This window comes from Lotus japonicus, chromosome 5 (genome assembly GCF_012489685.1).
Source record: "Lotus japonicus ecotype B-129 chromosome 5, LjGifu_v1.2".
Lineage (NCBI taxonomy): Eukaryota > Viridiplantae > Streptophyta > Magnoliopsida > Fabales > Fabaceae > Lotus > Lotus japonicus.
Genome location: NC_080045.1, coordinates 12,794,170 through 12,810,207, shown reverse-complemented (window position 1 = coordinate 12,810,207; position 16,038 = coordinate 12,794,170). Strand labels below are relative to the sequence as shown.

The 16,038-nt window shown below is 38.6% G+C and overlaps 2 protein-coding genes across 2 annotated transcripts; both read right to left on the bottom strand.

Annotated features, from left to right (window-relative positions):
• Positions 1-336: 336 nt before the first annotated feature.
• LOC130719087 (uncharacterized) lies at positions 337-11,895 on the bottom strand. Its single transcript, XM_057569730.1, has 4 exons — positions 11,494-11,895; positions 9,531-9,626; positions 1,370-2,781; positions 337-1,045 (listed from the first exon to the last, which is right to left on the bottom strand). Exons 1-4 carry the CDS (start codon positions 11,893-11,895, stop codon positions 337-339), a joined length of 2,619 nt encoding a protein of 872 aa, XP_057425713.1.
• Positions 11,896-12,926: 1,031 nt separating this feature from the next.
• Positions 12,927-13,905, bottom strand: LOC130721176 (protein S40-4-like). The gene has a single exon (XM_057571922.1). It carries the CDS (start codon positions 13,805-13,807, stop codon positions 13,304-13,306), a length of 504 nt encoding a protein of 167 aa, XP_057427905.1. The 5' UTR covers positions 13,808-13,905; the 3' UTR covers positions 12,927-13,303.
• Positions 13,906-16,038: the final 2,133 nt, after the last annotated feature.

Genomic DNA, 16,038 nt, shown 5'->3' with positions numbered 1-16,038 from the left:
GTCACAGCCTTATATTTGCAAATCTATCAAATCATTGATCCCTAAGTCTTCAAACAAGCTCAATATGGTAATTAAAAGCTGTGAAGCACATGAAAGCACAGATTTAAGGAACACTTCACAAAATCACCATACTACTTACTGAAACTAGTTAAAAACTGTAAAATCTAACCAAACACTGGGTTGCCTCCCAGAAAGCACTTCTTTAACGTCACTAGCTTGACGCCTGCATTGTTTTCACTGATCATCCAAATAGGTCACTGCTGCAGTAGACCTATGCACATCCTCACCTAGGTAAGGTTTCAATCTCTGACCATTCACCACCCAAGTCTTCTTAGTTTATGGGTCCTCTAACTCAACCACACCATAAGGCTTGACATCTTTAACCACAAACGGACCTGACCATTTGGTTTTGAGCTTTCCAGGGAATAACCTCAACCTGGAATTGAATAAGAGTACACGTTGACTTCGCCTGAAGGTCTTCTTGATGATCTTGTTGTCATGGTATTTTTTCACCTTTTCCTTGTACAGTTTGGAAGATTCATAGGCTTGAAGCCTCATTTCTTCTAACTGATGCAATTGATTCTTCCTATGCTCAGCTGCAAGATTCAAATCAAAGTTTAGAAATTTAAGAGCCCAATAGGCTTTGTGCTCCAATTCAACTGGTAAATGACAAGCTTTGCCATAGACCAATTGAAAAGGGGTTAAGCCTATCGGGGATTTGTATGCAGTCCTATATGCCAATAGAGCATCATCAAGCTTTTGAGACCAATCCTTCCTGGAACTTGACACTGTTTTCTCCAAGATCTTCTTAATTTCTCTGTTAGATACCTCCGCTTGTCCATTGGTTTGTGGATGGTAAGGTGATGCTACATTGTGCTTGACTCCATAATGCTCCAATGCCTTGGCCAATTGAGAATTGACAAAATGAGAACCTCCATCACTAATAATCACTCTTGGTGCTCCGAAACGGTTGAAAATGTTCTTCGTTAGGAATTTAATTACAGTTTTGCCATCAGCTTTTGGTGTTGCCATTGCTTCCACCCATCTAGAAACATATTAAACAGCTACCAAGATATACTCATTAGGAAATGAGGACGGGAATGGTCCCATGAAATCCATACCCCAACAATCGAAAACCTCAACTTCTAGGATACTTTGCAAGGGCATTTCATTGGCTTTGGTAATGGAACCTGCTCTCTGACATTCGTCACACCTTTGTACATGAAAATGAGCATCTTTGAAGAGTGTAGGTCAATAGAAACCAAATTGGAGGACTTTCACAGCTGTCCTCTGCCCATTGTAGTGCCCTCCATAAGCAGAATTGTGGCAATGCCATAGAATTTCCTTAGCCTCATTTGAGGCCACACACCTTCTGAGTATCCCATCAGCTCCTGCTTTGAATAGATAAGGGTCATCCCACACGAATTGAGTAGCATCCTTGAGAAACTTCTTTTTCTGATGATAGTTATATTCATCAGGGATATTGCCTCCAGCTTTGAAGTTGGCCATATCAGCAAACCATGGTCTTTCCTGAACTAGAAAGAGCTTTTCATCAGGAAATGCATCTGCTATATCATTTTCTTTTGTGGTCACCTCATCATTCACCAGCCTTGATAAATGGTCAGCTACCGGATTTTCCTTTCCGCTTTTGTCTTTGATTTCTAAATCAAATTCCTGCAACAACAAAATCCATCTTATCAGTCTTGGTTTAGAATCCGGTTTGGTTAGAAGATACCTGATAGCTGCATGATCAGTATATATGACAACTTTTGAGCCTATCAAGTAACTTCTAAAGTTTTCCAATGCAAATACTATTGCCAACAATTCTTTTTCAGTTGTGGCATAATTTATTTCAACTTCATTTAAAACTTTTCTAGCATAGTGAATTGCATGGAAGATTTTCTCTTTTCTTTGTCCTAAAACTGCTCCGACTGCATAATCACTGGCATCACACATAAGTTCAAAGTTAAGTTTCCAATCCGGAGCAATAATAACAGGAGCAGAAATCAAACTTTGTTTTAATTGTTCAAAAGCTGCTAAACATGCACTATCAAAGAGAAAAGAAGAATCCTTATTCAAGAGATTGCTCAATGGCTTGGCAATCTTGGAGAAGTCTTTGATGAAGCGTCTGTAAAATCCAGCATGTCCAAGAAAGCTCCTAATGGCTTTGACATTTGTTGGTGCTGGTAGCTTTTCAATAACTTCCACTTTTGCTTTGTCCACTTCAATTCCTCTTGATGAGATTTTGTGCCCAAGAACAATTCCTTCCGTCACCATGAAGTGACACTTTTCCCAGTTTAGAACTAGATTTGTTTCCACACACCGCTTCAGTACGGTGTCCAAGTTTTCCAAGCATAAATCAAAGGAAGCACCAAATACTGAGAAATCATCCATGAAAACCTCAATGATCTTCTCCACCAAATCTGAAAATATTGCAAGCATGCATCTCTGAAAGGTTGCTGGAGCATTACACAATCCAAATGGCATTTTCCTATAAGCAAAAACACCAAAGGGACATGTGAAAGCTGTTTTCTCCTGGTCTTCTGGATTGACTGTAATTTGATTGTAGCGTGAGTATCCATCAAGAAAACAATAGAATGCCTGCCCAGATAATCTCTCCAACATCTGATCCATGAATGGTAATGGGAAATGGTCCTTTCTGGTGGCCTTGTTCAGCTTCCTGTAATCTATACACATTCTCCAACCTGTGACTGTTCTTGTCGGAATCAGCTCATTCTTGTCATTAGTGATCACAGTCATGCCTCCTTTCTTTGGAACTACCTGCACTGGACCGTAAGACCCAGGATTTTAGAATTAAATAAATAATTAATTTCCAACTCACGCATAGGATTTTGTGTAAGCGCGAGGGGAACTTGACTTGTGTTTAATGTTTGGATTAGCGTTATGAAGAAGAAAGTTCAGGAAATGGTTAAGAATAGTTCTATAGTCGCTATAGGTTATAGCACGAGCTTTATTCACTTCCGCCTTAGGGCGAAAGCGTTAGTAAAAGACTAATCCGCTCTTAAAGCACTGTAGAAGCGGAATTCAAAAATATTCAGAGGATTATAAGAATTTCTCTTATTCCTTTCCCTGACGAGTGTTTCAACACGAAACCCTGGAATGTACGAATGATCGATTTCGTTTCTCGGAAGTTTGCCGAAACTGAATCCCTGATAGCTCAAGAACCTTAAAGTAAACTGTTGATGAAGACTTTTTCTATTCGGAGCTTCAAACGAAGATTCCATACGCTTACACCCATTTCTTTCGATGTTTCCGGTCTTTCTTCAGAAGGAAGTTTTCTCTTCCGACATCGACTGCAAAAAGTAACTTTTCGGGTTAAATCGATTAACACCGTTAGCGAGTCATTTGCTTAAATTCCAGGAAACCTATTTCTAGTTCTGGAATTCTGTCGCCGAATTCTATCTTATAATTCACCGAGGAATGCACAGGAAAAATCGGAATCGCGAAATGTTCATTTTCCCGCGTTTTCCATCTCCTATAAATAGCTTGAAAAACAAAAAATCCTCACCATTTTCACCCATGGAGGCTGCGGCTTGGAGAGGAGAAGGAGGAGGAGAGATTTTTGCCGATTCTTGCCTGATCGTCGTTCTCTACGTCACTACGCGTAGACCTCGAAGTACTGATGCTTTTCCTTACCTCTGATCGTAAATTCTGTCGCTTTTCTCTATGTCTTTCTATGCTCAAAGTTTTGAGTTTTTTGTAAAACTGTCCAAATAACTTGATTTCTCTGTCTAAACTTATTCCCTGCATGCCCAAGAGCATGTTTAGCGGATTACATTTCGCCGATTCTCGTCGAATCGCCGCAGAACTTCAATTCTGCTCAAAATACCCATTTTATGTTGAGGTTCCGCTTTTTGAATCAAAAACTCTCGACTGAGCTTAGTGTCAGTAGGATTAGTTGTCATAAACGTCGTGGGTATCGACCTCATCCAATTTATTTTTCGAAATTCCGATTTTGAGTTTCCGAGCTAAAAATCTTGACCAAAATACCCCTGTTCTAGTTTTCGATCCGATAATTTTTCTGAGAGTTTTCCTGGCCTAGATATCGCCTAAGAATACCTAGGAATTGATTTAGATCGAAGAAAAAGTTCGGAAACCCTATTTTCTAAAGTGGCCGAAACCTGTTTGTTAGGGTACCGTGTCCAAAAATAATTTTTGGGTCTGTATGACCTAAGCCATTGCGTAGCTCTTTCAATTGTCGAAATTTTGGCGTTGGTTTCGTGTCATTCCGAGTTCTGCAGCTCGAGTTATGCGCATTTTAGCGAAAACATGTCTTATTGTCCATTCGTGCCTAAATGTCGAACTCTAGAGCTTCGAAAGCTTCTTTTCGGGTTTTGATAGTGTTATTAGTTGTTTTGTTTCTTAGCGACTAAGCAATGATACTTTGCTTAAGGTTTGGAACGAGTTGAGCTGAGGAAAGAGACTTTGGAGCAATTGGCGAGGTTTCACAACTGAGAAGGACGCCCGGGGAACTTGATGAGTTCGGGAACTTTATTTTGGATTGGACTGGGATGTTGAGCTTGGATGGAGAAATCGACTAAGGTAAGGGTAACTCAGTTTTAGCGTGTCTTTGAGTCTTGCCTGCTTTTATCGCACTGCCTGCGTTTGAGATGAAGATGTTTATATTGATTGGCATTGGATTATGATTATTATGCTTGCAATGTTGTATGCTTGCTTATATTGACTGTTTCTGAGACTTGTGTCAAATGTTTTCTGAAGGCTTCGACCGAGTGAACTTATTGAGACGTGTGTCTCCGTTTTCTGAGAGGCTTCGGTCGTTTACTGGTTTCTGTCATTGAACTGAGTTGGTATGTGATTGAATTGATTTATGTTGGTTGATAATATGAATAACATGTGGTTATCCTGATTTGATTATTGAATTTGAGATTGTTGTTTGAGTGACTACTGAGTTGGATGAGATGTTTTGATTTGCTTGAAGTGGCAGTGGAGTGGATATTTTCACATGACTGTCCCGTCTTTCAGGGCGTTATTGTGAGACCCAAGTTTTTAGCTTAGAATAAATTAGTGAAATTTCTTATTCACGAATAATTTCGATGTAACTTGAAGTAAGGTAACTAGATAAACGTTTATTAAATGAAATAAATGTATGGAGAAGATATTTCACGAGAAGGTTAAGGACAAGATTCGAATCGACGGAACTTATGACGCAAGTATTATTCGTTTACGCCTAGGACAAAAACCTTAGAAAAAGATTAATTTAACCCTTGGAACACTATAGGAATAAATTCCAAAAATCTTCAAGAGGAATATAAGAATTTCTCTTATTCCTTTCCATAACAAGCGTTTCGATACGAAACCCTGGAATGTACGAAGGTCAAATTCCAATACTCTGAAGTTTGCCGAAACTAAATCACTGATAGTTCAAGAAACCTAAAATCAACGGACGATGAAGAATTTTTCTATTCGGAGCTTCAAACGAAGATTCCACACGTGTACGCCTAATTCTCTTGATATTTCCAATCTTTCTTCAGAACGAAGTTTTCTCATCCGACATCAACTGCAAAAAGTAGTTTTTCGGGTAAAATCGATTTACACCGAATTTGGATCGTTTGCCTTAATTCCAAGAAACCTGTTTTGAGTTCTGGAATTCTGTCGCCAGAACCTATCTTAGAATTCACGGAGGAATGCGCAGGAAAAATCGGAATCGCGAAATTTTCATTTTTCCGCATTTTCCAAAACCTATAAATAGCAAGAAAATGAAAATTTTTCACAAAACCTTCCCCATTTTAAACCCAGACCCGCGAGCACCATAGGAGGAGCAGGAACAAGAGTTTTTCGCCGATTCTTGCCTGATCGTCCCACAGTTCGTTGCTACGCGTAGGCCTCAAGGTACTGATGCTTTTCCTTACCTCTGATCGTAAATTCTGTCGCTTTTCTCTATGTTTTTCTGTGCTCAAAGTTTTGAGCTTTTTGTAAAACTGTCCAAATAACTTGATTTCTCTGTCTAAACTCATTCCCTGCGTGCCCCTGAGCATGTTTAGCGGATTACATTTTGCCGAATCTCGCCGAAATGCCGCCGAACTTCAATTCTGCTCAAAATACCCATTTTTGGCCAAAGTTCCGTCTGTTGGGCTTAAAACTCTCGACTGAGCTTAGCGTTAGTAGGATTAGTCGTCATAATCGTCGTTGGTGTCGACCCCATCTAATTTGTTTTTCGAAATTCTGATTTTTAGTTTCCGAGCTAAAAATATTGACCAAAATACCCCTGCGACAGTTTTCGACCCGATAATTTTTCTGAGAGTTTCCCTGGCCTAGATATCGCCTAAGAATACCTAGGAATTGATTTAGATCGAAGAAAAAGTTCGGAAACCCTATTTTTGAGAGTGGCCGAAACCTATTTGTTAGGGTACCGTGTCCAAAAATAATTTTTGGGTCTCTATGACCTGAGCCATTACGTAGCTCTTTCGATTGTCGAAATTTTGGCTCCGGTTTCGTGTCATTCCGAGTTCTGTAGCTCGAGTTATGCTCGTTTTAGCGAACGAAGTCTCCGTTGTCAATTTGTGCTTAAATAGGAACTCTGAAGCTTTAAAAGCTTTCTTTACGATTTCGATTAGTGTTATTAGATAGTGTTGTTTCTAGTGAGGCTGTATTGATGATTGTGTTTCCTTGTTCTAGGTTCACAACTTCCATGCACAATTTCTACTCACGAAGGTAAGGGTAACTCAGTTTTAGAGTGTCTTTGAGTCTTGCCTGCTTTTATTGCACTGCATGCGTTTGAGATGAAGATGTTTATATTGATTGGCATTGGATTATGATTATTATGCTTGCAATGTTGTATGCTTGCTTATATTGACTGTTTCTGAGGCTTGTGCCAAATGTTTTCTGAAGGCTTCGGCCGAGTAAACCTATTGAGACGTGTGTCTCCGTTTTCTGAGAGGCTTCGGTCGTTTACTGGTTTCTGTAATTGAACTGAGTTGGTATGCATTGAATTGATTTATGTTCGTTGAGGTTATGAATAACATGTGGTTACCTTGATTTGATTGTTGGATTTGAGACTGTTGTTCGAGTGATTACTGAGGTTGAGGATTGTTGTTGACTAACTCGACATTTAGGGCTTGAACTTGAAGTGGCAATGTGGTGGTGATTGTCCCACGTGATTGTCCCGTCTTTTAAGGCGTTATAAAGTGGCGGTGTGGTGGTGATTGTCCCACGTGATCGTCCCATCTTTCGAGATGTCCTAAAGTGGCAGTGTGGTGGTGATTGTCCCATGTGATTGTCCCGTCCGTAGTGGCGTTAAGTGGCGGTGTGGTGGTGATTGTCCCACGTGATCGTCCCGTCTTGAGAGACGTTGCTGATCGATCCATTTTGGTAGCAGCATATAGTTGCATTATAGGGAACTAACACCTGACCCTATGTTGTTGGATTTTAGTTATTGGTTTATTGATATCTGATTTGATGTTACATTGTTGAGATTATTATTATCTGAGTTAATCTATGTTAAGTTGTTGATATATGAGTTTAGTGATGTTGCCAGTTCATTTACCATGCTAGGTAATTAAATTTGAATAGCATGATTTTCTCTTTTATACATGGTAATTGCATGGAGTTAACCCTTTCTGTTTGTTATTTGTTGTTTGGGCGCTTAACGCTATTAGGCGATGGAGAGCCTTCCGCTGAAGCTTAGCTGTTCGAGTTGGAGATCGTGACCGTGGCGGTCGAGTAGAGGTGTGAGAAGCAGCTTTACTTCTCCTTTATGGATTATGTTTGAGTCTCCTTTCATATATGAGAACTCTGTTATTAAAGCCTTGATTCCGCCACTATTAAAGTGCGCATACTTATTCTGACCCTTACTTATGGTGTTGTAAACTATTATTAGAGTATATCGGGAAACAGGTTATTTAAATAAAGTTATGATATGTTTCCAACCTTTTAGCCGAAGTGTTTAGTTGTTTTTCAGAAAAAAAAATTCCCTTGGATTTTAGGGATTGCAGATTAGTCCTTAGACTTTGTTAGGTTACTAATGTGACTCCTCAGTTGAGAAATTGGGGCGTTACAGTTATCAAGTGGTAGTGGAGTGGATATTTTCACATGACTATCCCGTCCTTCGATGCGTTACTTAGTGACAGTGGAGTGAATATTTTCACAGCACTGTCCCGTTTTGCGAGACGTTATCAAGTGGCAGTGGAGTGGATGTTTTCACATGACTGTCCCGTCCTTCGAGGCGTTATCAAGTGGTAGTGGAGTGGATATTTTCACATGACTATCTCGTCCTTCGAGGCGTTACTTAGTGACAGTGGAGTGGATATTTTCACAGTACTGTCCCGTCTTGCGAGACGTTATTGTTTGATTGATATTGTTGAGTATTGTCGATACCTGATTTGATGTTATATTGTTGAGGATTATTGATATCTGATTTGATGTTATATTGTTGAGGATTATTGATATCTGATTTGATGTTATATGGTTGAGGATTATTGATATCTGAATTGTTGTTATATTTTTTAGGATTATTGACATCTGATTTGTTGTTATATTGTTGAGGATTATTGATATCTGATTTGACGTTATATTGTCAAGGTTGTTGACATCTGATTAGATGTTATAGATTGAGGTTGCTGTTATTTGATTTGATGTTATATTGTTGAGATTATTGTCATATGATTTGATTCTATACTGTGGAGGTTGTGGATATCTGAGTTGTTATATGCTGTTAAGTTGATGTCTGAATAAATGTTACATGTTCTTAAGTTGTTGATTATCTGAGTTAATATATAGGTTGTTAAGTTGCTGATATCTGAGTTGAAATATTGTTGAGGTTGTTGATAGTTGATTTAAATCTATATTGTTGAATATATGTCGTCATCTATCTTGAATTAGGTTGCTAGCGTATGTGCCATGTTATGCACTTATATCTGAATAGCATGTTTTTCTCTTTCACACGTGGTAATGGCATGGAGTTAACCCTTTCTATTTGCTACTTGTTGTTTGGGCGCTTAACGCTATTAGGCGATGAAGAATCTTCGATGGAGCTTGACCTTCGTACAAGTCGGAGAGGAGAACTTGAAGAACTGTGGAAGACTTGAAGAATATAGTTGGGTGTAGAGTTAGAGCCTTGAGTTAGAGAGCTAACCATTATTGGTTTAAGCTTGCATAACGATTTTAGAAATTTATATTTGGGGTTTCGGGTACTCGCCTTGTTCAAGGCTTGATGTAAATCCCTTTGTAGTTGGGAGTATGCATGACATGTTTTGGAAATACATTTGAAAAGAAAAAAAAAATATACTCGTGTTTATAAATCATTTGGAAAATATTGCATATTTAATTTAATAGGTTACTAAAGTGACACCCGAAAATCGGGGCGTTACACTACGCGATTGGAAGAAAGAAGGGCGCACGGTGCAGGGGCACGGGTCGCGCGGGTCAGAGGAGCACGACGGCGTTGCTGGAGGCGCGCGAGGGAGAGAAACCGGAGCACGAGTATGGGTCGCGCGGGTCAGAGGAGCACGGGTTTGGGTCGCGGGTTTCTGGGTCGCGTGAGGCAGAGAGACCTGTGTGAGGTAGAGGGACGCATAGCGCGGCGCGGCGCTTGGGCGCGGCGAGAGGGCTGCTGGCGCGGCGGCGCAGGAAGAAGGTGTGTCTGGCGGCTGGTCAAAACAGAGGGAGACCAGTCAAACCAGAGAAGAACAGGCGCAGGAGAGAGAAAAAAAAATTAGGTTAATTTTGGATCAAAATTGAACTGCTGATACCATGTGAGAAATTGATTAGGTACCTTTCTCATTGATTTGTGAATAATATATATACATGAGTTATAACGTATGGTCAACTAACTAATTATGACACAACGTAATTACAGGAGAATAATCAGAAATTATTACAACGAATATTCTATTATATCAGTTAGTAATATTAGTAAATTAATCTCTCCCCATAATTCAAACTCTTATGTCTCATAACTCTTATCGCTTAAACTAACCCTTTGAGACCCCTTACTACATGAATGAATAATGTTTGCAGGTTAAAGAAGGTCAATATAGTCTCAAACAATCTCCCTTGAGTAGTTCAGAAGGTTCACACTGGCCTGGATCTAAATAAAGTCAAAGTGATCATACTTTCTTTATAGAAGATGATCGAAATGGCAAGCTCGCTCTTCTATTGGTGTAAGTATATGACATGATTATTGAATAGAAATCTTTATTGAAATTAAATCAGGTTTTTGATACAAAACATTAAAATATATAGACAATGTATTGTTGTGTGGCAATGGGATATGCATGTTGACAATGAAATTTGCTACTATTTTTCTCAAAATTAACAACTTAAGTTTCCCGTACAAGACATCTTATAATTTAATTTGGAAACATTTATATCACGTAAGGAAAGTCAAGTATCGATATCACATTAACAAGACATCTTACAAATAATGCCTTTGTTATTACTAATGCAGATTGTGTTTAAAAATAAAAACCAGACTATTCACGTCTTAATTAATTTTATTATTGGCTTATATATTGTTAAGTTGTGACGTAATAGTTAGTTCTACCTCCACACATAGAAATGAAGTGTATATTATATTCAGTCGCTTATTGCTAATTAATGCGAACATTTACATTAAAGAATTTTTTTTGGTGAATTCTGTGGTACCTACAATTTTTTTTGGGTGTGATACCGACATTAGGTGATTCAGTAGACTAATGATATGTTGTAATTGAATTTATAATTCTCAATGTTATAATTCTAGTCCCAATAGTACTCTAATTCATTGGGCAACTCAACTGTCCCCCGACGACCTTTGTTGATGTCCACCACGACCTTGCAGAGGTTGCAGTGAATCTCGACCTTAACATTGAGTCTGAGCGACATGATTTTGATCAAGTGAGAGGCTTAACACCCATCTAATCGACGTCATTAATCTTAAGGTACATTATTAAAAAAATACAATTGCTAACTCATGTGATACATAAGTCTTTATTACTGTGCTAACTCATTTAGGGTATCATACCTTGACCTGAAGTAAGGTACCACAGCAAGCACCATTTTTTTTTCAATATGGAAAGTTAATAAGGAACGGAAAAAGTTTATACTTCCAACAATATATATATATATATATATTGAATTAATGCATAATGATTGGAAAAATAATTATAAACCAAATATTACAAATAACCAACGTACATCGCATTTTTTTCTTTATCTCTCACTTATTTTTTTGGTTACAGGAGGAAGAGTAACAGTAAAATAGAACTAACTAGAAGCATCTAAAAACATAGGAGCAGCAACAACAAAGGATGGTGGCCTGCTCCATGTCTGAGCTGGTGAACCATTTCGAGCTGCTTCCCGTGCAAGGGTATCCGTCGTATTGTTCCTCTCTCGCGCGATGTGAATCACTGAGCAGCTCTGAAATTGAGACATTAAGTTCAGTACCCTCCGTATGCTATCTCAGTCCCAAAATGTGCTAATATAACTACCAGTGTTCAAAACCGTGACCAACCTATCTCAATCAGAGGCACAAACAATGTTCGTAAAGCCAAGGTCAAGCGAGTGCAGTATACCAAGTTCAACAACTTTGATTTCCGCCAGAAAAGCCATGCCATGGTCGAAGCTCACGGAGGTTGCAGACTTCCAATTGCTTGAGCAGTCCCTTAACACCACCGCACAACCCATCCGACGAACATGAGGATTCCAACTCCCATCCACAGTCAGGCGAACGATCGGTGTTGCAGTAAAATCAAGAGCAGGTCCAGCTGCTATATGTTGTTGTCCCTGCTTTTGGAATAGAGTTGAGCGCCAGAGAGCTTCATCAGGCAACACACAAGGAAGGACTTGGTTGATGGTAGCAGCCTGATCCTCAAAGATACGCTGGCACCGCCACTTCCAGGACCACCATATGACTGAGATTCCAAGAGTACAATTCATGTGAGAAAGAAGGTCACCAAGCCACTGGGAAAAATTTACCTGCAACGCGAGAGGAGGCAGGACTGATCTGAAGTAGAAGACTCCTCGAATCAGGACATCCCCGAAAGAGATGATCAACGTCCTCCTTGTCTACATCACATTGAGAACAGCCGGCAGAAACCGCAAGATGGGATTGAAATCTTCTTGAGTTTGTGGGAAGAGCCTCGTGGGACACAAGCCAGAGGAAGAAGCGAACTCTTTCTAACACTTTAGCTTTCCACACTTTCCTTCAATTAGCGAAACCATCATCCGCCTAGCTGTACAAGTTGTGATATGCTGAGCTTGGCGTATAACGTCCTTCTAGGTCATGGCTCCAACGTAAAGCATCAGGATGGGACCTGATATGTGGAACTGGGATTTCATATCATATCAATTATTTATATTTTTTCTCTTCTTCTTTTTAATTCCATGTGTTCAGTTGGATGTCTACGTACGTCTACAAATGATTTTATTTGACACTGATTCGTGGATAAGGGATAGTGCTAAAAGGAATAATAATATTTTCACAAACCAATTCCACCTCCACCTCATCAAATTATGAAGAAAAGATAGGTAAATAAGTGATATGATAGGTGATGTGACAGAAAATGCAGAGAGAGAAAGGAAGAAAACATATATAGTGAAAATGATATGTAAGAGAAAGAGAGGTGTGAATATATCACAACTCTCCTGCTTTACCAAAGGAAAATTTATGTCCTTTCTAAATCTGGGGAAAAGTAGAGTCAGAATATGGTTAAAGTTGTATTCATCCATCCATACATGAATGTTACTCCAAGCCATCTTATAGCTAACCACCACCTTCCTTACCAATTGTGCTGCTACGTCACCCACCAACCTCTTTCTATCCCATGAAATTCAAACCCACCGACGTTTCCCTTTTCTCACATACATCCTCTTCTAACTTTTCCTCCCTTTTAATTCAATTAATTCAACCAAACCATTAAAATAGCAAAAAGAACCACAAAAAAGGAAAGTCCATGAAACCTCAAAGATTAATCATAAATAGAAATCATCATATAATTAAAAAGTTCATGATCATCAGTTCAATACAAAGCATACATGAGTGGTCCTTCTTTAAAATTGACAGCCACCCAAAATAAGGATCATACATGCATCTCCTTAATTATAACTTAAGGATATATTAGTCAACATTGAAATAAAAAGCCAAAAAAGAGAAAAGTCCAAGAACAACATAGCATATACATATTCAGAGGATATACCTCTAGCTAGAAGTCATCAAATTACTACTTAATCATCGCCTAAATCACCCAAAATTTTCCCCAAATAAGAAATTCTGGATCCAATCCACATACTGTTATTATCTCTATACCCTGATTAGATGAAACCTCAATTAATTAATTAACACTAATTAATCTTCAAACCCCACTTTCTTCCAAATGGCATTCCTAACACTGCGCAAATCCCTACCTTTGAGGGTCCTTCCAATCCCTTCATGAACTGAAAGAGAAGCTCCTCTGGTTCTTGCCAAATACTCATGAGGAGGCAAATGTTCTTCATCACCATCTTCATCATCATCATCTTCATCATCACTGTTCCACTTTCTGTGCTCCTTGTAGTCCTGCTTCAAGATCTTGGACCAGTCAGGTATGCTCACCGGCAATGAGCCCGGACCTGGTCTCCCTCCGGTATTCCCAGCATCCACAACCTTCCTTGCCCCTGATCTCTTCAACCCAGATCGCGGCGACCCCTTCTTCAAGGCCTCTGTTGCAGGGCTCTGGCTCCATGAAATCCACAAATCAGCTTCATCCAACTCCAACACACCACCCTCTTGAGGAGGAGATTTCTGGTTGTTGAAATGGGTCTCTGCAAAAATGTAACTTGGCTTTGAAAGATAGCTCTTCCTTGACGCCATTGATGATCAATCAAACGATTCTTCAAAGTTACAAAACCCTCTTTCTCTCTTTCTCTTTTGGCTGTTTATAGTTTTCAAATTCAGAAGTAGTCTTCAATCAATACTATGTGCATTTATTTATATTGCTTTGGCTGCACTAATGGATAAAGCCAACCAGGGTACTGCTATTCAATGTGAACGTCCTCACCTAACTTAAAGTGAAGCCCACACCTGATTCCTGATTTGCTTTAAGAAACCAATAAAGCTTCACTCATAGAGCTTGTAACTCTACCAAAAGCTAGCTCAAAATGTGAGATTTGTCTTCTCATATATAACACCCTTTTGTGCCTAGAGCTGAATATTTGGAGCATGAGATGATATGCATGAACGAACATATACAAGTGGCTCATATACGGGTGGTGGTCTTCAATTAATATATCTAAGATAAACTCTGATACAGTATAAAAATTTGAGTTCTAACTTATTCTACATGAAAACTAGTTGAAGTTGCGGTGATGATTTATTTTTTATTATTCTACTCATATACTCCCTCCGGTCTTATTTATAAGCCACAAAAAAAAAATTTACATAGTTTAAGAAATGTAGTTAAACTAGATAAAATGCATTAAATTTGTCTTAAATTAAAATGAACTTCTAAAATTACCCTTTGTTATTAGTGTTGAAAAGTGGAAAAGAGAGAGAATAATTAATGAGACACATTTTACAAGTTAGAATTAATAAGGGCGTCATTGGAAAAAATTAATTAATATAGCTCAAACTTTCATTTGGTTCTTATAAAAAGGACCAAGATTTTTCTTCTCTTTCATGCTTATAAATAGGACCGGAGGGAGTATCTAAATACCCCTAAAAGTGTAAAACTAGCAGAGAGAAAAGAGATAGCAAGTAATGTAAGAGTTTGAAGAGTTTTGATAGATAATATAATTGAAAAAGAAAATAGATGGATAAAAAGTGAATGTGAAAATGAAGTCATAATTTTTAAGAAACAATAGAAACAAACTTGAATTATTTGCAAACACTTTGAAGATGTGGTCATGATAGTCACTCAATATAAACCATTGGTTAAGATGAAACGATTCATATTTAATCTATTTAAATAAGATGTAATACATATTAAAAATTTGACCCACTTAATCTTTAATCAAACCACATGCATTTGAGATTGTAGTGCAGTCAACAAAAGAAATCAAATTTCTACTAGCAACACACACTCTTTAAAAGACATATTTCGACACACTCATAATCAATTTAATTTTTGAAAATCAATACATTATTTAAGAAAAAGTAAATCATTCACAATGAGGAGTATGTTGGAGTTATAACTATTACACTCCACACATTTTACATTGATGGTAATGTTTTCAACCGTTTGAGTTGAAGGTGTACAACAAGAGAGTAGAACAGCGTCCCACAGGATTGAAAAACTAGACATGTCGGATAACAATGTGTGGTGGGTGAATAAATGGGTTTTGTTTGCAAAGGCAATGGCGCAATCAACGATATGACACGTGGGCGTGTTAGTGGACCATGCTTCAATCAATCATCATTGTTGAAACGATTTCAGTCACGTCTGTGTGTGTGTGGGGTTGAGGAAAAAAAGACAGATAAGGGGCAAAGTTATCCAATTCCGAGAACACACACGTGGACCAACCCAAATGCTTCTCTGTTCGATCACAGCAAAAACAATACGGAAGCCCTTATTACATGGTCCAATAAGACAAAACTTTTGAATTTTTAGACGTATAATTGGTGTCATTAATTATTATGTCCAATCACTTGTTATTTGAATCATTATTGGCTTCTAGGCATTGTTTGGAATGGGAGAAAATGAAGAGAAGAGAAAATGAATTTAAGAAAACACACATTTCAATGCTCTTTTTTCTCCTTTGGTTGATAAGAAAATATGAAGAGAAAGGTACAAAACAAGGTGAGATCCATGTAAACTATTTCTCTCATGGTTATTAAAACCGGACCGGACCGGCCGGTTTGACCAGTAGAATTGGGAACCGAACACTAGGCCGGTCCGAACTCACCACAAAACCGTATGGAGATAAAACCGGTGCTGAACCGGATCAAAACCGGTAAAACCGGCCGGTTGGCGGTTTCAAACGGTTCAGAGACAAAGAGGCTTTTTAAAGTATTTTTGGCAAACTGGGCTCGGAGAAACAAGAAAAAAGCCTCAGTAAGGTTGGGCTCAGCCCATGAGACATCTGAAAGGGGCAAGAAACCCTAAT

Coding starts and splice junctions, on each gene's coding strand:
- LOC130721176 (XM_057571922.1), bottom strand. CDS start 13,807: ATGGCGTCAAGGAAGAGCTATCTTTCAAAGCCAAGTTACATTTTTGCA.
- LOC130719087 (XM_057569730.1), bottom strand. CDS start 11,895: ATGAATTGTACTCTTGGAATCTCAGTCATATGGTGGTCCTGGAAGTGG. Junction 2,782..9,530: donor CGTCCCTCTACCTCACACAG/GTCTCTCTGCCT, acceptor GGTCCAGTGCAG/GTAGTTCCAAAGAAAGGAGG. Junction 1,046..1,369: donor GCTGATGGGATACTCAGAAG/GTGTGTGGCCTC, acceptor ATATGTTTCTAG/ATGGGTGGAAGCAATGGCAA.